General features: G+C 31.7%; 1 protein-coding gene across 1 annotated transcript in view; it reads right to left on the bottom strand.

Moving 5' to 3' along the window:
* LOC144434500 (putative sodium-coupled neutral amino acid transporter 11) overlaps positions 1 to 23,088 on the bottom strand; it is a 53,182-nt gene extending 30,094 nt beyond the window's left edge. Inside the window, exon 1 of the mRNA XM_078122960.1 lies at positions 22,963 to 23,088. Within this exon, the coding sequence (XP_077979086.1) occupies positions 22,963 to 23,088 (126 nt within the window). The remainder of the gene's footprint in view (positions 1 to 22,962) is intronic.
* Between the last annotated feature and the right edge of the window lie 3,133 nt (positions 23,089 to 26,221).

Here is a 26,221-nt window from a genome sequence, read left to right as displayed (position 1 = left end):
AGACAGAAACTGTAAGCCATTTCTTTTTCAGAATTTCAGCAATGAACAACTATTTTCACCCAGATAAACATTTGTGGGGTTGCCATCTTTAAAATCAGTAATTTTGTGATATTTTCCTAATCCTGCCATAGAGGGCATTGATTTTTTTCATTATTTTGCTTGATTGAAGAATTCAAGTCATACAAGGAACATAGAAATATATAGGGCTGTCCTTACAAGATATTCTCAATTCTGAACTATTTTCATGTGATATACTTGTGTATGAAGTTGAAAATGTTTTCCTCTCTGTTTCATTCAATATATGATTGATCAATTACACATAATTTGGTTTTCAATATATAAATAGATATGATTGTGGTACCGCACGCACTTAGTTTTGATACAGGAAGTAAACACATGTTAGTGTTACCAAGACCATGCTTTAATAAATGAAAATGTGATAAATTTTCAAAATTTACATTGACCCAATGTACTACCAAACCAGAGTGACTATAGAGATTCAATTAAGCAACATGTTTTTACGTCTTGCACATCGTTTTTGTTACAAATTATAAAGAAAATATAGACACTGATAGCATGCAGGCATATATGTATTAAAAACGATACATTTTATCTCACTGTGAACACAAATCAAAATCACAGTTGGTGGAAACAAGGAAGATTCAAACACAAATTTAAACTGTTTACATTGTATAATACTTTTATTATTATTATTATTTTAATTTCTTAGAAAACGCACTACACATACGTCACAGTGCGATGTTCAGAAACTCTAAAAAGAATATGCAAAATTTAAAAATACACAATGCAAGTGGTAGGGTAAAGAACACACAGTCCTGCGGTGAAATAAATGTACAGCAAAGCAAAAACGAATCAATGATATACTTGTTTTTACAGTGAAATAAAATGTAAAACATTATTCATGTGCATGCTTGCTATCAGTGCCTGTATTTTTACGTGTAATTCGTAACATAAAAACGTTGTGTGAGATGTAAAAAAAACATTATACCACATAATTGAAATGTTATAGTCACTCTAGTTTGGTAGTAATTGAAAGTCTAGTCACTCTGGTTTGGTAGTAATTGAAACTCTATAGTCCCTCTGGTTTGGTAGTAATTGAAACTCTATAGTCCCTCTAGTTTGGTAGTAACTGAAACTCTATAGTCACTCTAGTTTGGTAGTAATTGAAACTCTATAGTGTGGTTTGGTAGTACACACATCTGATTCAATGAACGTAGGATTCTTCCACACAAACGATAATAATACTGGAACTAAAGCTTTATTCATCCTTAAGACATAATAGATACAGTTACTGATGTGTCATCAGATAACCAGAATGTAATGAAGTATGCATTTTAAGAAGTCGGTCCTCTGGCACTGTTTATCTCTAGAGAGATCTACAAGTATGAATAAATTGACAGATGATTAAAAACACTTGTTCATGCACTTTACAACATTTTAATTTGTTTTGTTTTTTATGTAGACTAGTTGTCCCTAACTAATGACGACAAATAATTGTGTTTTATTGCATTTTATTGCTAGGAGTTTAATGAACGAGTATAACCTTACAAATTACATTAACAAACACATAAATTTTACTTAACGATTAACGTACTGTAACTGACCGTGAGTAAGCCATATACTATAATAGTCCGCATTTTCATGTATTCTGTTATTTTCATTCTTTTGAATTTTATCACATTTATGGTTTAAAATTTACTTTCCTCCAAGAAAAAAAAAACATGTAGAGGTGAAACTAGTCTGAAAATTCAAGCCAAAAAATTAATACAATATTATCTGGTCTCTCTCTTTTCTTCATAGATATGAATTTCCTCTTGTTTACTTATTCATATGAAATACATGTAAGTTGTTAGGGTTCATATCTATACTTTTTTTGCACGAACAAATATTTTGAGGTGAAACTAGTCAGGAAATTCAAGCAATTTTTTTACACTCAATACAACAGGTGTGTTTGTCATCACTATGAAATTTCCACATTTAATGTACTGGTACAAAGAAACAGAATGTGAATTACATGTATGTGAATTAATTCAGTGTGTGCGTGTGTTATATGCCTGAAATTAATACAAATATTGTGGTCTCTTTTTTCTTTTTTTCTCTTCATATTTATGAATTTCCTTTTAATCTTTATTATACTCATAAAATATTTTACATTATGTAAGTTTTAACTAGTAATCAAAGTGACCAACCATATGGATGAAAAATGGGTATTTCAGATGTTTAAAAAAATACTTAAAAAAATGAAATGAAACAATATATATCGAGTTTGCGTTTGTAACTCAATAATTGAAAAAAGTGAAATGTTTATAATATGTATGGATATTATTATATTTTTTTAAAAATATAATTAAAATCCAAACTAACTGCCCATTTCTCATCAATACAATGTATTTCCAATTTAATATAATATAACAAATTCCTTTACTTTCGTTCCCTTGCAAACATCCATACATTACCTTGCAAAATGTTGTAATTTCCAAATAAATGATATTTTAGATATTTGTTTGTTTGTTCTTTTTTAATCATACATAGCCTAACATTTCCTAGGGTATAATTCTAGTCTTGGCTTCCTGGAAACCAAGTATTTATAGAACAAAAAAACACACTAAACTAAAAAATAATGGACTGAGGTGACAATTTATAAAATAATGTAAATTTATTAATTTCTTTGTTTTATCTAAAATAGGTGTCATACACAACAGATGGCACTGTTAAGAAAGTGTGAAGATAAATATGCACCATATTGTAAGACAATTCAGAGTAATATTTTAGTATTTTAGAACGAAATATTTAGATATTATTTCCCAATATTTTTCTTCGTTCATCCAAGGAAGATACATTAAGTGACCTATTAAGGGGTCCTTGTCACTATGAGATAAGACACGTAGTGACAACCCTTAGGATACGAATAATGTCCTGCTAATTATGAAGAAAAATATTGGCGAATAATTTTTTAATAATACCATCACCAGTAATATTTTAAAAATCAAGGAAAGAAATAGTAATTTTGAGCATTTTGACTCATATTTTGAATACAGCAGAACCAATGATGTGTTGTCGTGACGTACAATGTAGAACAACCCGGGTATATAATCCACAGTTTTTTGTTGAACCTGGCTTGTGCATGATATAAAGCCTGTTATTTGATGAGCTCATGTAAAAACAGTATTTAAAAGGGATTTATGAGTGCTTGTAAAAACATTATTTGGGGGATGAATATTTTTCTTAAAATCCCGCAACAAAATGTCACACAGTTAGCGTGCTACATTGTATCACAGCTTCTATTTGACTGTCAGCTATGGTACTATGCTACATGCTGATGGCTTTGAGTCTCTTTAACATGCTCAATATCACAGTACCAATGCGCATTAAGACACTTTCATCTTTATCTAACACAAAAAACAGCGACTTTCAGTTCCATGAAATATTCACGATTTCCATCTAGAAATAGCATACCGTGTTTTTGCTTTAAGCTTTTGCCTTCACACATGGAAGGATTTACAAGGAAATGCAAGCAAAGGAGATCAGATGAATAATACATTCTGTGTTGTGTGACGTACTTTGAGAGAGCTAAAATGTCAGGAAAGAGGTGGATTAGATCGGATTTCATAAATAGTTAGGTTTAGAATTTAAAACTAAGTATATCAAGCAAATGACGCAGGCCTGTTATCCAGTTGCTGTATCAAGTACATTATACAGCCACACTTCAACTAAAAGACTTGTATATTGATTCTAGAAATATTCTTAATTCTTATTTGAATTTTCTGTTTATTTTTGTTGAAATTCAAAATGCACTACAAAAATTTGTGTTTCTCATATATTATATTTTAATAACAGATTTGAATTTAACTCAGTGAACACAAAATAAAAAGTGTTATTTTAATAAAAATATAAAAAATAAAATAAACCACAAAAACTACACAAAATATGACTTTTAATTGAAATACCAAAAAAAGCATATTAATTATGATTAAATTTTATGATAATTCTTAATAGCATTTTGGGATTGGTTTACTTTAAAGCACAAATTGGTGAGTTTTCCCATAATTATTTTTTGGTTGAAGTGCCAAACCAGTGCAAAATACACTGAGTCTTATAGTTGCAATGTATGTCAGGCATTAATTGTAATTTTTATTTTGGCATACAGGTAAACTGGACATTCTCATGTTCTTTTCATTACCTTTCGTGTGGGAAAATATAGGTGCTTGTGTTTGTATCTGTGTATTTTAACAGTGTAGAAAGCTCAGATATTGTATTTTGTCTAAATCTAAAAATATATGTTTACAGAGGTTGGACTCAATTAGTTACTTAGAGTCCCTTTTACACGTTTACACGTACGTGGTAACACATAATCATTTACCATTTAGTACACTAAATATAGTAATGTATGTTCTTTGATACACAACCAAGATACTTTTGTTCATATCTACATTTCGGCTATGTGACTGTTACCTTCTGCAGGACAAACTGACAACGATTACTGTTCTCCACTAAACAAAAGTAACTTGGTTGTGTATCAAAGAACATTATTATATTATTGAAGTTCCAACCTTGAAAACCTGTTTACTGACATGTAGTACACTGTATCTAATATTTCTGTGTATAAATGAAAATATCATTATTATTCATATGACAACCAAGAGTCTGACAATTTGCATTTCATTGATATCATCTGTTTGTGATGAGACACTGTTAATCACACTGAGATGATATATTCAACATTCAAGCCTGCAAGACAGAAGCCATTCAATAGGAGGGAAAGACTGTTAATGGAGAATTCCTTGAATTGATACAGCTAGCCACCTTGAGGCAGTCAGATGATTGCAATATGATATGTGTTATTTGATCTTTGTTCATGATTCTTTGGTAGATATGACTGTTTTAGTAAGATAATCAAATTATCCACATCAACTGTGTCTTATATCGCATCAGTTGAAATCATCAACTGTATGACAGAACTATGATATAGTGGCATTACCTTGTGAGCTGCTGATAAAATCACTGACTATATAGACATGTAGATGTCAACTTGTAGATATCTGATAAAATCACTGACTACAGACATGTAGCTGTCAACTTGTAGATATCTGATTAAATCACTGACTATACCGGTAGACATGTAGATGTCAACTTGTAGATATATCTGATAAAATCACTGACTATAGACATGTAGATGTCAACTTGTAGATATCTGATAAAATCACTGACTATAGACATGTAGATGTCAACTTGTAGATATCTGATAAAATCACTGACTATATAGACATGTAGATGTCAACTTCTAGATATCTGATAAAATCACTGACTATATAGACATGTAGATGTCAACTTGTAGATATCTGATAAAATCACTGACTATACCGGTAGACATGTAGATGTCAACTTGTAGATATCTGATAAAATCACTGACTATATAGACATGTAGATGTCAACTTGTAGATATCTGATAAAATCACTGACTATAGACATGTAGATGTCAACTTGTAGATATCTGATAAAATCACTGACTATACACATGTAGATGTCAACTTGTAGATATCTGATAAAATCACTGACTATACACATGTAGATGTCAACTTGTAGATATCTGATAAAATCACTGACTATAGACATGTAGATGTCAACTTGTAGATATCTGATAAAATCACTGACTATATAGACATGTAGATGTCAACTCGTAGATATCTGATAAAATTACTGACTATAGACATGTAGATGTCAACTTGTAGATATCTGATAAAATCACTGACTATATAGACATGTAGATGTCAACTTGTAGATATCTGATAAAATCACTGACTATAGACATGTAGATGTCAACTTGTAGATATCTGATAAAATCACTGACTATAGACATGTAGATGTCAATCAACTTGTAGATATCTGATAAAATCACTGACTATATAGACATGTAGATGTCAATCAACTTGTAGATATCTGATAAAATCACTGACTATACACATGTAGATGTCAACTTGTAGATATCTGATAAAATCACTGACTATATAGACATGTAGATGTCAACTTGTAGATATCTGATAAAATTACTGACTATAGACATGTAGATGTCAACTTGTAGATATCTGATAAAATCACTGACTATACACATGTAGATGTCAACTTGTAGATATCTGATTAAATCACTGACTATATAGACATGTAGATGTCAACTTGTAGATATCTGATAAAATCACTGACTATATAGACATGTAGATGTCAACTTGTAGATATGTGATAAAATCACTGACTATAGACATGTAGATGTCAACTTGTAGATATGTGATAAAATCACTGACTATACACATGTAGATGTCAACTCGTAGATATCTGATAAAATCACTGACTATATAGACATGTAGATGTCAACTTGTAGATATCTGATAAAATCACTGACTATAGACATGTAGATGTCAACTTGTAGATATCTGATAAAATCACTGGCTATATAGACATGTAGATGTCAACTTGTAGATATCTGATAAAATCACTGACTATAGACATGTAGATGTCAACTTGTAGATATCTGATAAAATCACTGACTATATAGACATGTAGATGTCAACTTGTAGATATCTGATAAAATCACTGACTGTAGACATGTAGATGTCAACTCGTAGATATCTGATAAAATTACTGACTATAGACATGTAGATGTCAACTTGTAGATATCTGATAAAATCACTGACTATAGACATGTAGATGTCAACTTGTAGATATCTGATAAAATCAGACTATACACATGTAGATGTCAACTTGTAGATATCTGATAAAATCACTGACTATATAGACATGTAGATGTCAACTTGTAGATATCTGATAAAATCACTGACTATATAGACATGTAGATGTCAACTTGTAGATATCTGATAAAATTACTGACTATAGACATGTAGATGTCAACTTGTAGATATCTGATAAAATCACTGACTATAGACATGTAGATGTCAACTCGTAGATATCTGATAAAATTACTGACTATAGACATGTAGATGTCAACTTGTAGATATCTGATAAAATCACTGACTATATAGACATGTAGATGTCAACTTGTAGATATCTGATAAAATCACTGACTATATAGACATGTAGATGTCAATCAACTTGTAGATATCTGATAAAATCACTGACTATACACATGTAGATGTCAACTTGTAGATATCTGATAAAATTACTGACTATAGACATGTAGATGTCAACTTGTAGATATCTGATAAAATCACTGACTATAGACATGTAGATGTCAACTTGTAGATATCTGATAAAATCACTGACTATATAGACATGTAGATGTCAACTTGTAGATATCTGATAAAATTACTGACTATAGACATGTAGATGTCAACTTGTAGATATCTGATAAAATCACTGACTATACACATGTAGATGTCAACTTGTAGATATCTGATTAAATCACTGACTATATAGACATGTAGATGTCAACTTCTAGATATCTGATTAAATCACTGACTATATAGACATGTAGATGTCAACTTGTAGATATCTGATAAAATCACAGACTATAGACATGTAGATGTCAACTTGTAGATATCTGATAAAATCACTGACTGTACACATGTCAAGGTCAAGCTAGAAGATATCGGATAAAATTACTGACTGAACACTAATCAACTTGTAGATTGACTACAATAAACGTACAATTTATTACGAATCCCTACAATATTCCATGGAAATGGAATCTGACAATCATTGCAGTTTCCTTTTCTCCTGGGAAAGGTATGTAATGAAATAGATGGGAATGAGAGCTGATTTATAGCCAAATGCATTTATTGATGAAACACTTTCACATTCCATTTTGGGTGACAATTTCACAGCTCATGATATTCTCTGATCTTTGCTGTATAGTATATAGTACCGTCAATGTTTATTAAATGACTTCAAGTGATCTCTTGACCCACTTTCTGTTATTGCTTTGCACGTCTGCCAACAAATGTCTAATACATCCTTGATTTACAGACATTTCAATGCTTCATATTGCTTATCCTCGATTCTCTGAGACCGTCCTCCGAGATTCCGTTATCCGATGACTTTCACGTTAGCAATAATTATCTAAATTTCCTGTATTTAAATAATTTTTATAGCTTCATATCGATCAGGCTAGAAATGTCTAGTGTTCATATCATTTGAAGTGTTGCATATATAACTACATATTATTATATATAAGTGGCCATATGGATGAGGATTGGGTATTAATTTGGATTTTTAATTTGTGAAATAATTTTACCATGGCTTCAAACTTGAAAAATAAATGTGACACAACATATGCCAAGTCCTTGTTTGTAATTCAATACAGTGCAAAAGATTAATAAAATGTGTAAAATGTTTTGTTATTGTACGTACAATAACAAACATTTTACACAGTTTTTGTCTTTTTGCAATGTAGTAAGTTACATAACTTAAACAATGCTGCTTCACATTAATTTTTTAAAGTAGGAAGCCATGATAAAATCGTTTTACAAATTCAAAATCTAAAATAAATACCCAATCCTCACCCATATAGCCACTTTAAGTGACTTTCATAACAAAACTATCATAAGTTTTCATTTTTGTCTTAGGAAACTGTGATCAACAATAATGATTCTATCAGAATATGAATGAATAATTAAATCTACTATATTTTTTATGGATTTGTATGAAATCACTAAAATTAATATATACAGCAATATTATTACTCTGGCATTTGAGGTCTTGGTTAACTAAGACTGACACAAATTAAAACTATTGTTGACACATGCGCATATAAGCTTTTCCTAACGAATAAATTTCAAAAGCTACCGAATGAATGTTGGTTTGATTGTATACACTTACAGTATGATGGTGTCATTTTTCATGACTTACAGGATCTTGCTGAGCACGTTTTTTGGGGACTTCCAATGTTTACCCTATATTGATTACAGGGTGAATATATTTACACAACAGAGGAACCGTTATCATCCCCCCTGAATGTGTAATCTACCACATCAAACAACAATTGATAGTTTTAGTTAAAGCATGTCTATCAGAGTATTAAAACTGAGACTTGAAATGCCACAGTAGTATTAAAACTGAGACTTGAAATGCCACAGTAGTATTAAAACTGAGACTTGAAATGCCACAGTACCGGTAGTATTAAAACTGAGACTTGAAATGCCACAGTAGTATTAAAACTGAGACTTCAAATGCCACAGTAGTATTAAAACTGAGACTTCAAATGCCACAGTAGTATTATGTGAGTTGCATGAAGCAAAACTGTATAGTCCTTGTTGTGATCATGCCATTCAAACCATTAATTCTAGCAAGCATGCCATATTATAATTCTCAACAAACAAGCTGTTGATATGTAAATCAGTATACCACAAACATGCAAGTTTGAACAGAAAATATGGATATACCCTCTGGTCATGAATATTTGTATCTGCCGTCCTTGAAATATGAGTCAAAATTTCAAATCAACAAATATTTTTCCTTATTTTTGATAAATAATACTTGCGGAGGTATAATTTTCTTCACTTTAATAGTTGGAAAACACTGAGGGGTTTGTCACTGTTTGTCTAGCGACTCGTAGTGATAAGGCCCCTTAGTTCAATCATATTTTGGCTAAAACAAAGAAATAAAATATTGACAAATAATATTTAATAATGGTCTACTTTCAATATTTGCATATTTCAAATACAATTTTTCACAGTTTTTTTAGAAATTCAATTTATCACTACAGTACAACTACATCGTATGAATATCATATACAATGTACGTACATACTCAATCATATTTCTAGTTGATGTATTTTTCTATTCATTCCAGACTGTACAAACAAGTACTTCCAGGATATCATTGTTGAGACTTCCATTCTGTGTATTGATTTGTAGCCAAACAAAGGGCCACGCAATCACTCCTTTAGTAGAAACATTGATTTTTATTGCTATGTGTCAATATATATGACACAAATGGATGTATTACAGAATGGTGAAAGGAAGCATATAGAACAAATGGATCTCTTGGTGTAAACTGAGATCATGATCTGACAAAGATTAGCCCAAATCAACAAAATATTCTATAGTTTATATGGATACTTTACTTCCAGCTTATTGTTCGTCTATGTGTCTGCTCTCATTTATAGTGTTTTTATGGAAAAAATGCATGAATTCATGATGTTCGTGTTGCCTGTAATTTGCCTTTGGCTTTTATAACCTACAACTCCATGTATATTAAAATAGCGACAAAAATGCAACATAAAGCAAAAATTTACGACAATACCAATCTTATAGGTTACATGTATATTAACTAATAAATTTGAATACAGCATGACTTGTTTTCCCAGTGTTTTTGCTAAGATTTTGGAACCCTGGTATTAAACAGAAAAGGGAAGGAGGGATACAGTAAAACTGGCACTTGAAGTGTCCAGTACACTGTAATTTTGGTGGGGAATCTTGGAAAAGTACCTACTAAGGATTTTAGTAAAATTTACCTATACTTTCACAGTGCTTGGCAAAAACACTGGTAGGAATCTGAACCAGTTTGCCCTCTCAACCAGTTTTGCATGTCACTATTAACACACCCTATTTCTTACAATGTAGTGACTCACAAGAAATTAGTTTTTGTCATTTTGACTCAAAAACATTTTCAGTAAATGTATTGTACTAGTAGATTGTCGGAAAAATACAACTCAAGTTACAGCTATTGTAGATTTAATAGTATTTATTTTATTTTTTCCGTGTAATTGTAAATTATTCATAAGATATTCGAAATAACATGTTGAATATTCTATTAAATATCACGTCTCACTTATAAACTAATCAATACACTACTTGAAAGACAAAATTCCATACATGAAATTTTTTTTAGCAGTGTTCATAAAATTCTCTACATCCATCTGAAAAGGAAAACCAAGTTATTTTCTACAAATTAAAATTCTAATCACATGGTCAAACATATTTGGAAATGAATTTTTTTGAAAATTTTTATTCAGTCAAAAAATTTTGGAAGTAAATTTCTGCAAAACACTAACCATTAGGGGTGTATTTGGGATTTGCCTCTAAAAATGTATGACTGAGTAGAAATTTCAATTTTGAAAATTTTTGAAAAATGTTACCGGTATGCATGATTACGAATCATCAAGCGTCCAAGAAATTTGATATAAGTGAATGGCTGTAGATATACGATAAGTGATTCTATGTTTCGTTGCAGATCTCGCGAGTTATGTAAATATGCCTAGCAACAACACTGAGTTCTCAACATGTGATCGTGGTCAAGCTTTCGCCACGGCCATGTGGGATGATGTTGAGAACAATAATGTAAAGCATTTGACACTTTCAGCTTGACCACCCTCGTGTGTGGTTGATATGAATGCAATGGCTCACGTGGGGTCTCGTGAGATCTGCCACGAGATGAAAAACGGCTTCTTAAACATCAAGATTTTATAATAGTATGCATGTAGTAAATATGAGAAAGTGTGTTACTGTTTAAGATATTTCTTTTGAATGTTAGAGGTTGTGCAATCTTGAAATACTAAGAGTTTGAATAATGCATACAAACATGCTAAAAAATTTCCATAATCTGTTTGTTTTATCAAAGTAAATGAACACTACAACTGATATTAATTTTTAATGTATTGAAATAGTTGAATTCGTTAAATTAACCACGAGGGGAAAAAAATGAGTTTACTTTGGGCAAAAATATATAAATCCTTGATGTGAAAATAACACTATGATGACAATGATAATTTAACAATCTTTTTGTAAAAATTAAAAAAAAAAACATAGCAGTTTGAATCCATTGTACAAGTACCTTTTTCTTAGCCACTATACACTGTTTTTCATCCTGTTCCATTCTGCCTGTTGCCATAACGATGCAAGTCCTAAGCAACGGTATGCTTTTGATGAGTCAAGCGTTATCACTGTCGACTTGTGCGGTACTCATTACAAGCAAATTTCCAACACGGTGCATGCACTCATCAAATGGTGCTAGGTTTAGCCATGAAATTATCAAACTTACTGAATTTCACTAAAATCACCTTGTTAGTAGGGGAAACCTTGGGGTTATTATAGTGAAATGTCACACAGGAAGATTCCATTCTATAAAAGAGAAGTACTCTCATACATGAGACTTTTATGCTTCCTAAGTGGAACATACCATTATCACTTGGGCAGAGAGGACGAGTCTTTGGGTATACTAGGCAAACTAAAATTTATACATCGATCACTATTTTATTTCATTTTACATGTATTTTATTTTACTTTATTTTATTTCATTTTATTTTATTTTATTAAAAGTCCACAATTAACAATTCACAACAATTAATCAGTAAGAAACCAAGAAAGCTATAAATTCATCATCTATATTGATTATAATATTTCATTTTTAAATTTAGATTCAGATTCAGTTATCTATCTCATTTGAAACACATGGTGGTGGATTTTCTTTTCAAACGAGTTTTATTTATCTCTTACACTCCAGCCACATCACATTATCATGACAATAACAGGGTTATACCAAAACAAATATGAAATTTAATAAAAGTATTCCTGACAAGATTATCCTCTTACTATTGTGATCATATTATGTCTTCCATCCATCCCCATTCATCCATCCAGCCCCATCCACCCACCCATCCACCCAACCACACACCCACCTATCCACTCACCCATAAATCCATCGGTCTAATGATGGATACCATGGATAGGTGAAGTAAAGACTGACAGACACAGACAGACAGACAGGTATGTAGACAGACTATACTAACTAACAGGAAAGTCATACTACATCAAATTCATGATATTCTTGTATCAAAGTAATTTTGTTTCAAACACAAAATTGAAGCAATATTTCAATCAATTTCACAACATCTTCTTCACCATATTCTCAGCTGTTTAAATAAGCAAATAAACGAAAGTGGGCTTGGTCTGCTGAACGTTATAATTTATATCATTGATAAATGACAAATTTGAAATGAAAATTTAATGTTTAATTATGACCATAAATTCAGTTACAACTTAACTCATACATCATAATTAATTCAATATTAGACCGGTAGTATTAATCACTCACATACTAACAATCTAAATGATTTGTAGTTCTTTTCTAAGATTATTTAAATTCTGAAGTCACAATTTAGACATGCCTTGTTATCATTAACCCTGAAATAACCAGAATATATTATCAAATCTGAAACGAGCAACTGAACAAATATCTATGAATCAGTCAGTCAGTTGTATAAAAGGCAAAGAGTACATCTCAAATTAGTCACAGTTCATACTTTGATCTTAGCTCTTCCTAATGGCTGAAATGCAGGAATTGGCATCGACTCATACAGCCAGTCTACATTAGTGTCTGACTGATTTATTTATAAATTCACTTCAAAATTCCCCAATTGTTGTATTTCTGCCTGATTCCATTTGACAGCCTTCATTTCATAATCTCAAAAACAACATTTCATGCCAATTAAATTGAAACTTGGAAACCCCCCAAAGGTAAAGTACTCTTTTTTTAACTACTACTGAAATCCCATTGACGTCATCACGAAGCTTCAAAACTGCAAAGGTAAAGTAAAAGTAAAATAAAGGAAAAGTTAAATACAGCTATCCTTGTCCTACCAGATCCCCATTTATGTCATTGGATAGCCTGGGGCATAGCTCAGAGACTTGAAGTTGGTCTTCAAATCTATTTATCCTCTGTTGCAAACAATTTTTTTTTAAAAATAAAAAATTTACGATGAGACTAAGTCCCTAATTTAGGAATGAATGAAGTTGAAAACCGACAACAATGAAATCTCTGGGCTATCTTAGGGTCACTACACTGAGTACACGTATGTCAAATTTTCCCCAAGGACGTTTAGAAATACATAGTATCCACACACTGATGTTACAACTAACAAGGTCTCCATATACAACATAAAATTTTAGTATCTGTGACTTTTGACTATATGTCTTCTTTACTACATAAAAATCACTTTACAATAGTTTGAACCGACACCTTTCAGGAAACACATCGATACGTTTCTACTTTAACTTGGGACATTGATTTTATTGAAATGGACAAAATATTCATAGCCCTTTAAACCAGTCAAGCTGTACACTCATTAATTAGCTATATTGAGGAGTACGATTTCCAGGTCAGAAAGTGACAAAAATAAAGTTGCGTTAATTCCCTGTAGGCCGAGCAGGAAATCTGATGGTCTTACGGTGCATTGGAGATGTGATTTAGTGTGATAAAGACATGCCAAACTATGTCAAGCAGAAAGACAGGGGATATTAATATTCACAGAGAGAGGCCGAAATCATGAATATTGTACATACAGTCATAGGGGTATAATTAAATATTTAAGACTAATATTTGGAGAAATGGGGCCCAGGGAGATATCAAACCAATTACATGGCAAACCCTCGGGTTAAATTCCACAAATCATAAATTGTACTTTTACAGAATTTTTGACAAGGTGTAATTTCAGTGTGATTAATTATTTTTTCTCAGCTGGATACACAATTTCATATAATTTTGATAAGACAATTTGTCATGCTTCTGTAGCTTGGATTATCATTATAAAAATGTGATATTGTAATTATCTGAACTTACAAATTATTTTGTACATGTTAAACAATATTTCTCAACTTACATATTAAAGTTACATATATCTTTTTGGAGATTCTCGTCTCTCAGTTTCATTTCTGAACAATTTTATTTATGGATACAATAAAAATATGAATTTTTAATGTCCATTTCGGACAAGTAGATATCTAAATAATGTCTGTCATAAATAAGTTAAAATCATCTTTTGTGGGCTTCATTTCTTTCAGTTTCATTTGTGAACAATCTTTCAAAATTATCAATTAATCATAAAGTAATATTTACAGTCAGAAAGCTGTGAACGATACATGGGAAAGTGTAATATTTTATATTAAAGTATTGTTCTCATTCCAATAAAAGTTGACGAATAATACTGATGTATTTGGATAAATACATTGATCCCTCACATTTTTAGAATCAGTGTGGGAATCAAAATGAATTCTAGAAAAATGGAACAAAATAAGCATTGGTATACACCATTATCATTATAAAGTTTCATAAGATTATTATTTGAATTAAAGTGGCCATATGGATGAGAATTGGGTATTTATTTTGGATTTTCATTTATAAAACAATTTCATCACGGCTTACTATTTGAAAAATCAATGTGAAACAACATAGACTAAGTCCTTGTTTATAACCCAATATATAGCAAAAGATTACTAAATGTGTCAAAAGTTTGTTATAGTACATACAATAACAAACTTTTGACATATTTGTTTAGCTTTTTGCAATGTGTTATTAAGTTACAAACAGACTTGGCATATGTTGGTTCACATTGATTTTTCAAATAAGAAGCCATGATAAAATTGTGTTATAAATTAAAAATCCCAAATAAATACCCAATTCTCATCCATATGGCCACTTTTAATAAAATAAAATATAGATTTTACACTTCACAATTTTCAGGTAGTCTTTATGAAGACTTTATTAAATATCTGACTTGATTCATATTTTTGATGTTAATAAATGATTTGTAGTCATACAGTAGTACAGACAGCTGGAATGTCTGACTTGTTTCACACCTCAATGAATGTGGGCAGGGATGATATATTAAACATACATATACAGCATATACACTATAACATGTACTTTTAAAATGAACTAAACAGGAAATAAAAATATTATATCTCTACCTTTTCTGTTTATAAATATCGATCTCCTTATAAAGAAATTGTAATACATACCGATACTATTTAGTATTTTCCAAGTGACACAAAATTTAAAAAAAATAAGTAGGTACCTCATTGTGCTGAAATTTCTTTGTGGTGATATAATTTACATATCAATGCTCTAATTTGCATATCATTGGTCTAATTTTGCATAGCACTGATCTAATTTGCATATGGTATTGATCCACTCACTTTGCCTTGATTTATACTTCTATAAAGAGATTAACACCTTTACCAAGTTATCTGACTACCAATTCATTAGTTTTAAGGTTTTTTTGATGACAGAATTTGATCATCTTGCACTGCACATATTCTGCAATGTAAATATCAAATTGGATAGCACATTTGTCTACAACCTGTCTGTCTTTTGGCCTAATTTACTATAAGGCCAAAAAAAATTGTGTGGTTCCAATTATTCTCAATTTTAGAATAGGTGGGGTAGGTACATTATATATTTTTATTTTTTAATTCTTTTTTCATGTGTGAGTGTCTAGTTCAGGCTGTTATGTTTTTTCATTGTTTTCAATATGGTCTCTCTGTGTTATTGGTTTCTTCCCATCAGATGTACAGCCTTTACAGATTGGAAGAACAGTTTTATATTGTCTTTTTAAGTTGATGTCAGTTTCTGCGTGCAGTATTTTTCACGAGACTTCGCAATTTTCGCGATTTTATTTAATATTTTTTTCTCGAATACATAAAAAAATGTTTAGGGTCGGCTGGGAAAAACTAGGTGGGGTCAGGTAACTGGAAGGAAATTTTTTTTTTTTTTAGGCCTAAATTAATCAGTTTGTTCTGAACAATGTACTAACTTGACAATAACTAAACCACCAAAAGTCCTGCAATTTTCAACTTTTAAGTTGTTTAATACACAAATAGACACATCTCATGCATCACTTCCGCCTAAGTTCAGATCAATGCCAGCTCCATACTGACAAGTGAGAGTGAATGAAACCAATGCATGTTATCTTATCAAACATCAAAGTTTTTATCAAAACACGTGAATTCATAACATATCCGTCCCCTTTAATTATATCCCGGCAAAACAGCACATTTCTCTTCTCAGTAAAAATCACATTCCCTTGAAATTATATTCAACAGAGTATCATGATAAGCAAGTATGAAATGTCAATAGTATACCGGATGTCAACACATTTTGTCTGGATAATTAGATGAGAGAAATGACTTTGTGATAAACTATTGATACTATTACATTATCTTTTCATCATTAAATACGTTGGGGAAGTTTAATTTCCTGATGAACTCGTTATCGAAATTAATCAGAAGATATTAGCATGGTGAGTAGTTTGTATTCCCCCAAGGGTAAAAATAAACATTAGTCATGTTATCATGTAGTTTGAAATTCAGTTCAATTAATAACAATCAGAAATAATTTGAAGTAACAACTTCTTTATTATAAAAACGGTTTGTATACTTGGAAATGTTTTTTTAACAATTTATATGTTTTCAGTTTTTGACATTTAATTGTGATCATGATTAAAATTCTTAAGCAAAAAATTTGCGGATCTTGAAATGATATGATATGATGTAATCAATAGCCTTATAGCTACAAGAAGAGGTTCTTTTTATAAATGGTGTGCCCTCAAAATAATAAATAGTCAAATTCTACTCTTAATTTCTGACACTGAATAATCTTACTCAAATTAAACAGAATTATTTGTGAGGGGTGGGGAGGGGGTGGGAAGGGGTGTGCCTGTATATGATAAAGAATTTACGATCAAGTTTTTTGTCATTCAAATAAATACTGTTTATTTCATCATTAGATCATTAACTGTTGTATATACAAAAGTAAATTAATTAATTATGTCATTTTGGAGAGATATAATGAAGTGAATTCAATCCATCACATAACTAGAAAGACACTGTTCTTCACTTTCTAATAATAGTTTGTTTCCTCCCGAAATCATTTGTAGTGTTCTCCCCACTAAAGACAAAGCATGTACAGCATGACAGTAACACTGTCCTTGCCACCGAGGCTGCCATATGCTTGGTAGATTTCTACTGTGCTGTATTCTCCCCACTATTAGAGAGAGAGCACAGTACCATCCTTGCCACCCAGACCGCCATGCTTGCCAGGTTTCTTATGTGCTTCAAAAGTGTTCTGGCATCCTTGAGCTTTAGTAATTTTTAAATGACAATATTTATAATACTGATTCCAATGCCCATATGTATAAACAGAGAATGTTTCAATGTTGAAGACATGCATGTTATATGCTTATCATTATGCAAATCATTATGCAAAGTAGTCACCATTCTTGTAATCTATCATTGGGAGAACTTAATAGTTAATTAAAATTTTATTCCCAGAGTGTTAATTAAGGTCAACATTGTATTACACGTATACTGATATATGTTGTCAATAATTACAAAAAAAAATTTATACACAGAAATATATGTTTATGTCGCAATCTATGCTTTGCTTTGTTCACTGCCTCACAAACTGCTTGTACTGCTAGCAACAGCAAACAATTCAAATGAATACACTGGACATACAAATTGACATTCACATCCCAACTAAAAATACACTGGACATACAAATTGACATTCACATCTCTACTAAAAATACACTGGACATACAAATTGACATTCACATCCCTACTAAAATACACTGGACATACAAATTGACATTCACATCCCTACTAAAAATACACTGGACATACAAATTGACATTCACATCCTTACTAAAAATACACTGGACATACAAATTGACATTCACATCTCTACTAAAAATACACTGGACATACAAATTGACATTCACATCTCTACTAAAAATACACTGGACATACAAATTGACATTCACATCCCTACTAAAAATACACTGGACATACAAATTGACATTCACATCCCTACTAAAAATACACTGGACATACAAATTGACATTCACATCCTTACTAAAAATACACTGGACATACAAATTGACATTCACATCCCTACTAAAATACACTGGACATACAAATTGACATTCACATCCCTACTAAAAATACACTGGACATACAAATTGACATTCACATCCTTACTAAAAATACACTGGACATACAAATTGACATTCACATCTCTACTAAAAATACACTGGACATACAAATTGACATTCACATCTCTACTAAAAATACACTGGACATACAAATTGACATTCACATCCCTACTAAAAATACACTGGACATACAAATTGACATTCACATCCCAACTAAAAATACACTGGACATACAAATTGACATTCACATCCCAACTAAAAATACACTGGACATACAAATTGACATTCACATCCCTTACTAAAAATACACTGGACATACATATTGACATTCACATCCCAACTAAAAATACACTGGACATACAAATTGACATTCACATCCCAACTAAAAATACACTGGACATACAAATTGACATTCACATCCCAACTAAAAATACACTGGACATACAAATTGACATTCACATCCCTACTAAAAATACACTGGACATACATATTGACATTCACATCCTTACTAAAAAGACACTGGACATACAAATTGACATTCACATCCCTTACTAAAAATACACTGGACATACAAATTGACATTCACATCCCTACTAAAAATACACTGGACATACAAATTGACATTCACATCCCTACTAAAAATACACTGGACATGACTCAACACAAAATATACACCAGAATTGTATTGAGTTATATCATCAAGAGAATTATGTATGATAAATAATGACCATATGATTATTTGTGAATAAAAAAAATAATAATAAATCTTATATTAAGGTAAAGTCAAATGTCTTAAATTTAGAATGAGATCAAATTGGAAGATTTCTTTTTATACATATATATGTAATAACAGTCATGTGATTCTTCTGGAAGGGAGATATGTTAGACTATAAATAGCTTCAGAATTTATGAAATATGGTAAAGGCAAACATTTATCTTTTTTTTCATTTGGTCAATTGTCATAATACAGGTAGTCTGCTTAGTATCAACAGATACAATGTACATGCATCATCTATCACAAGGTTTATTAGGTATACAGTGTAGTTAAATATTAGTGTAAGAGCTTTACAAACAAGACATCCTGATGTGAAGACAAGTATTATTTATTATCTTATGTTAGTATTCATAATACCATCAAAAATATGGTGCAAATTTTAGGTGTGAGCTAGTTTATATAATAATCAAAACCTGCTGTTCATTTTTTGGCCCATCTCTACTATTTACCAGGATACTACTAGAATGCAAACTACAGTGAAACGTTTGTGTCTCCTGAGTACGAGGGCATAACCTATCCTTACAATATTCAGTGGTTCACACTTGCTATTGATACTTTCATCCATCCCTTCCAGTTACAAGGAGAATGCAAAGTACAATGAAGAGAAGTAGATGTACCATTGTTAGAACATAACCTATACAATATTGAGTGGTTTATACCTGCTGCTATTCACACTTTGGTGTATCCCTTAAAGATATAAGCCTATAATAATTAATTCACAGTGATGCAAACTACAGCAAGAAGTCTGTCTCCCAGTACTCTAAGGATGTAACATATCCCCTACAATATTTAATGATTTACACCTGCCATTGATACTTCGGTTCATCCCTTCAAGATATCAGGGGTGGGAATTCGATTTGCATTGAAAAGATTATACCTGCAAGTGTACAATGTAGAATACATACACCCTATCCCTACAATATTTAATGATTAACACATGCTATTGATACTTTGGTCCTTACCCTTCCAGATATCAGACTGAGAATAGAATGCATTCAGTATGGTGTACAGATCATACCTCCCAGTGCTAGGATTTATTAAACCTATCCCTACACACCTGCTGTAACGATACATTGGGTCATCCCTTCCAGATATCAGACTGAGAATAGAGTGCATTGAGTACAGTCAAAAGATCTTACCTCCCAGTGCTAGGATATAACCTATCCCTACAGTATTGAGTGGTTTATTACACCTGCTATTCATAAAGAATGCAAAGGATAGTGAAAAGATTATGGCCTACTAGTGCTATACTACAACCTATACAATATTTAGTGGTTTACAGTTAAGTGTGTAGCCCAGTGAAGATATAATCCATTCCTTCCACATTCATTTATTTTTCTTCATCTACTATTTCATCTTCACTGAAGTAAGTTTGGCATACATGTACATGAATTATGAAGTCTGAGTATCGAATACTTCAAGTGCTATCTATCTAACTCTGTGTATTTGTGCACAGAATATAGAGACAGAGTATGTACATAATATAAACTATAACGCGATTCAAAATCAGGTAAAATTTCTGTTTTAAAAGCATAATCTACTTTTTGTTTCTTGATTTAGTCCCAGTGATGACTAACTTACAATCGTAATTTAGAACTTCTGTATTTCCATTTCTTTTTAGAAATAATTTTTTACTTTTCAAACTTCACGAAAGAAATGGAGCAAGTCAGAACGGTACACAACGCTAAATGTGATTACGAAGAGTTGAGCTCATAACATCAGTTATTTATACAGCTGAGAGCTTTAAAGTTATCTTTGCTGACAGAAATATATTCATCCCACAACGGAAAAATAAAATTTTGACCCATTGGTGTCACTGATAACACTAGATTAATTGAATTAAATATTCTGACAATCTCACTACAGTAGTATCTCAAATGTCAAACTTAATCTTTCAATTTGAAGTCAAATCTCGCAGGATGCTATAACTTAAATATTTAGTAAGGTCATTTTGCTATTACCATTTGCCTTTGGTGTTACGTGAACAGTATATCAATTCCGTTAACTTATCATTTTGTTCTTTATTTTGATTACTCTATATTACAAAATACTACTCTGGAAACTGCAGCTTCAGCTTACTAAGTTAGACAATGATCTAAAAAACTATTGATGTTTGATGTGGAAGATTACACAAGTGGGTGAATGCAGTGCCGCCATTGTGCATGCAGATATAATCACCCTGTAATCAAGATTGTAAAAACACTGGAAGTCACCTAAAATGTACACAGCAAGATTATGGAAGTCAGCAGAAATGCCACCCAACTGTGAGTATAATTAAACCAATGTGAGTATAATTAAATTCAATAGCTTAAATCTCAACATTTTGCATCAACAGTCACTAAGTTTTTCAGTTTATTATTTATCTTAATTCTGAGCTGAAAGCTTGGTTTCCATGGTCATACATGGGGTTGAAGCAATTGATCTCTGCAGTCAATTTTTCTTCAAACTTAACCATTCTATGCACAGACAAAAAGTGTAGATAAGACGATACTTCTTCTGTTACCTTCACTGTTTATCTATTTCACTCACTGAAAATCTCATTATCCTTGAAAACTTACAGGTCAAAAATATACATGTCATCCTTTTCCACTAAAACTGTGGCAACTTTGTTTTTTTTTCCTTCGGGAGAAGTATAATTTCTTATAACCATTGCTGCAGTACTCATTTAGATACATACATGAGAATTATTCATACATGTATAGAAACTCTAGTGTCACAACAGCTTGTTAAATTTATACTTGGCTCCCCGGATTAAATGAGGTTCAGTACGTAAAAGAAGCCATGTTAATGTATGGAAAATAATAGCGCACACCATACTAACTGTTCTTCTCTGCCAAAAGGAAATAAATATATACATCTCAAATATTGAAACTTAAGTATACTTTTATATTAGTATCTCTATGTATGAGTTGGTTTTACTCTGTCAACCAAACATTCAAATTGCTGCATTCTAAAGGCAGCCATATTGCAACCCATCTCAAATCACTTCTTCTAAAAGCAGCCATATTGCTCACCATTTCAATGCCTAAGAATATACATCAGCGCAAATATTCGGCATGTTCTGGATACAAACTATAACCAGTTAGTGAAGACACTGTGACCTTATAAAAATATGGCTCCTGCTAATTCTTGGTGCCTGCATGCAAACGATAGCATGTAGAAATTGAGCCGTCATTGGCTCGTGAGATGACAAAATGGCTGAAATATTCTCAGGAAATTATTTACAATATATTTCCAAACTACTACAAAATACCAAAATGTAGTGAAACAATGTTTTATTTGAATGTACCACTACTTTTGTATTTTACATGCAGATGCGTTCAGGATGTGACTGACTGATCACCATGGGTCATGACGAATTCAAGCCATTTTACAGAAACCATCCACTCTCTGAAAGAAAGTCACCTTGGCAATTTAAAGTCAAAGGTCAATGTAATTATTTGACTTACATCTCCATAGGTGGGCATCTTGGCAGCATCTTTCATCAACCCCATTTCAACTCCCTTCTCATCTGCCACATCTTTGTTGATAGAAGTATCAGTAGCATTCTGGATAGGGACACTGTCACTCTCCATTTTCACAATAATTCCAACTTGGTTTCACTATCAATAGAACGATCGCAGTAAACCCAAACACATTGCACAGAACACAAATATCCTATAAAAGACAAAAAAGAGCAATGTTATAATTTTCAATAAAAAACTATCAGCTTAAAAAAAATGTTTTAAGTAATAAAGATACTTGCTTGATCAGATAGGGAAATTGAAAAAGTATATTTTTAATACGGAAATAGTATAGTTTTCACCATTCCATTTTGGTAAGGGTTAAGTAAACAAATTAATAGATAAGAAGTTGATCCATTAGCTTAGAACAAAACATCATAAAAAGTCTTCACAATTCAACTGTATTTGATCTGCACTTACAACCCTTCATGAAACACTGAATGCAACATTGATAGGTCCTGGTCTGTCTGTGTTAACTCATTTCTCTTCTGTATTCGTTCACTGTTTCCAGGGATAACAAACAAGTGTATACAAGAAATCAAAGATTTGGATAGTAGACAGGCTCGGTCAAATAAAGGCACTGATTGTATATGCATATAATTGGCAGGGTCCTGGTCCAGTAAATATACTGAATGTATACATGTACAGTAATGATAGAGCCTGGGTCAAGTAGAAACTATATACAACGTAGTAACTGCATTCTGCCGTAAAACAGGCCGTGGTTTGTGATGATGATTAACTGGGTCCTGGTCCAGTAAAATCACTTAATGTATTGTACATGTGTACATGCATGGATCCAGTAAAGATAACCATGCAATGCCTGATTAATCGGATCCTGGTTGAAGAAAAAAACCCAGCCCGTATGCATATACATGTACAGGGCCAGTGGTCCAGTAAAAACACTGAATATATGACAGTTTATGTATACATATGTATATAGTATTGATGAGGTCTTCATCAAGTAGAAACCAGGGTGTATGCATTGACAGGGTCTTGATCCAGTAAATATACTGAACGTATATATATCATACAGTATTGGCATGGTTAATGAAAACCGAAATTAGAAGGAAAAAAATTTTCCTTATTAAAGTTATATAATATAAATTGGTGCATAGAAACTTTTAATTAAAAACTCCTGGTATATTTACAGTAGAGCAATAGTTTTCAACAAAGGAAATTTCTGTGTTGTTGCTAATTTTGAGAATTTGTGAAAGGAAAATAATATAAACCATGAAAGTTGATTGTAAAGAAAAGAAATTGTTCGGCAATTGACAAAGGCCACAAAATGACATGTTTACAATGTAAACTACAAAATGATAATGACAGATGTTTAACATCAAATACAATGCATTGTATAGACTTGATAAATTGACAACTTAATGATACATTTATTACTACATTACACCTTTGTGTTATTTTAGTGTCTAAGATTACAAAGCTAATGGTGAAATATTGTCAGCTGTACTTGATGACTACGGAAATTACAAACACAATATGCACCCCATCTATCATATAGTTTTTTAATAAAAGTACTTTAAAAAATTGGGCCTGTTTCTGGTCATGATAATGGACAAAAAAGAAAAGCTAAGCTTGGAAAATTTTTAGTCAAAGCGGATTGATTGTGGACATTTTGGAATAACACTGGGAATTCTTACATTGAGTAAATTCTAGAAATTCACAAAAAAATCTTTACATATGCAGAGTGTGAATTGTAGAAATTTACTGAGAATTCTCAGATGGAGTGAATTCTGAAAATTCAAAGGAATTCTTACGCATACGGTTTTTAAATAATGGAAATTTACAAGGAATTCTCATATTGTGGAAATTTACAAGGAATTCTCATATTGTGGAAATTATGGAAAGTCAAAAGACAAGATTATTGATTCACACTTAATTCTGGAAATTCAATGAAATTCTTACACTTACATTGTGTGCATCATGGAAAGTCACAGGGAATTCCCATCACATTGTGGAAATTCCGGGAAATTACATTACCATGTGTATCATGTACTCAACTTTGTGTAGCAATTGCGTACAAAAATGACTTGAATTCCCAACTAGTTTCTTACCTGCATGTACATATATAAGACTGTGTATATCACGATTTGAATTCCTGACTACATTCTCACCTATTATAATAGGCTTTAACAAGGAGACAATATATTTCAAGTTGTCGGTAAAACTTAACCAGATATAAACTAAAAGTGCTGAGACTCTTGGGTTAGTTTCACAACACTAGGTTGTATTGAGGCCTTGTAACAAAATTATGCACTATGTAGAGTAATGTGTATGAATAAAAGTGTACTGAGATTTGAACCTTGTCACAGTATTCGTAAGATACTGCCTAATTACCGAAAATCATTAATCGTGCAAATGATTCATTAGCTATACGCTACATGTACAAAAACAAGCTTGTAGGATATGAGTGCTTTGTTATCATCAATGTATTTACCAACTTAAACTGAAATTTGAAGTTTACATTCTGATGATATTGCCTAATTACTGAAAAAATTTATATATGCAAATGCATTATGCTAATTATTCATATGATTTACCACATTGTATCAGAAATCTCTACCAAATTTCATTTCAAACTAGCCAGGAGTTCTTGAGATATTGATGATACAGACAGACAGACAGAAGACAGACAGACAGACAGACAGACCGACAGATGCCCAGTATCGCCTAAGCTCCCCCATCGGAAGCTAAAAATAACTTAATCCTACCTTCAGAGTCCATCGATCATTTCCCATTATGACTACTTTAATGCCCATTTGCTCACCAATTTTTATTATGTCACTTTCCACGGATTCCGAAAGCCCGTTCGGTCCAGGATTAAACTTTACATATGAAAAACAGTTGTCTGACATAGACCTAAAGGAAAAGTTGGTCCAGAAAAAAATAATGATCCTATGTAATCCATATGGCTTCACTGATCATAAGATAACACTAATGCGATGACCTAGGATTGAAACATGGCCCTTTAAATAAACACTTTCATTTCTACACAGCCCTAGAGAAAGTAGCAAAATACAGTACAGAAATTGACATTTGCTTCCCACATATTTTATTACTTAATTTACTGCGTAGCTTGCAAATCTCTGACTTAGTTTATAACATGACTTGACGTTAACGAAAGAGAAAGAAAGCACAGACCTTGTGTTATAAGAGCCATTAACTGACTTTTGATGGACTGTTTTTCACG

The sequence above is a fragment of the Glandiceps talaboti genome, chromosome 4, assembly GCF_964340395.1.
Source record: "Glandiceps talaboti chromosome 4, keGlaTala1.1, whole genome shotgun sequence".
NCBI classification, from domain to species: Eukaryota; Metazoa; Hemichordata; class Enteropneusta; family Spengelidae; genus Glandiceps; species Glandiceps talaboti.
The sequence above is the reverse complement of the archived record's forward strand: the minus strand, read 5'-3'. Positions and strand labels throughout refer to the sequence as shown.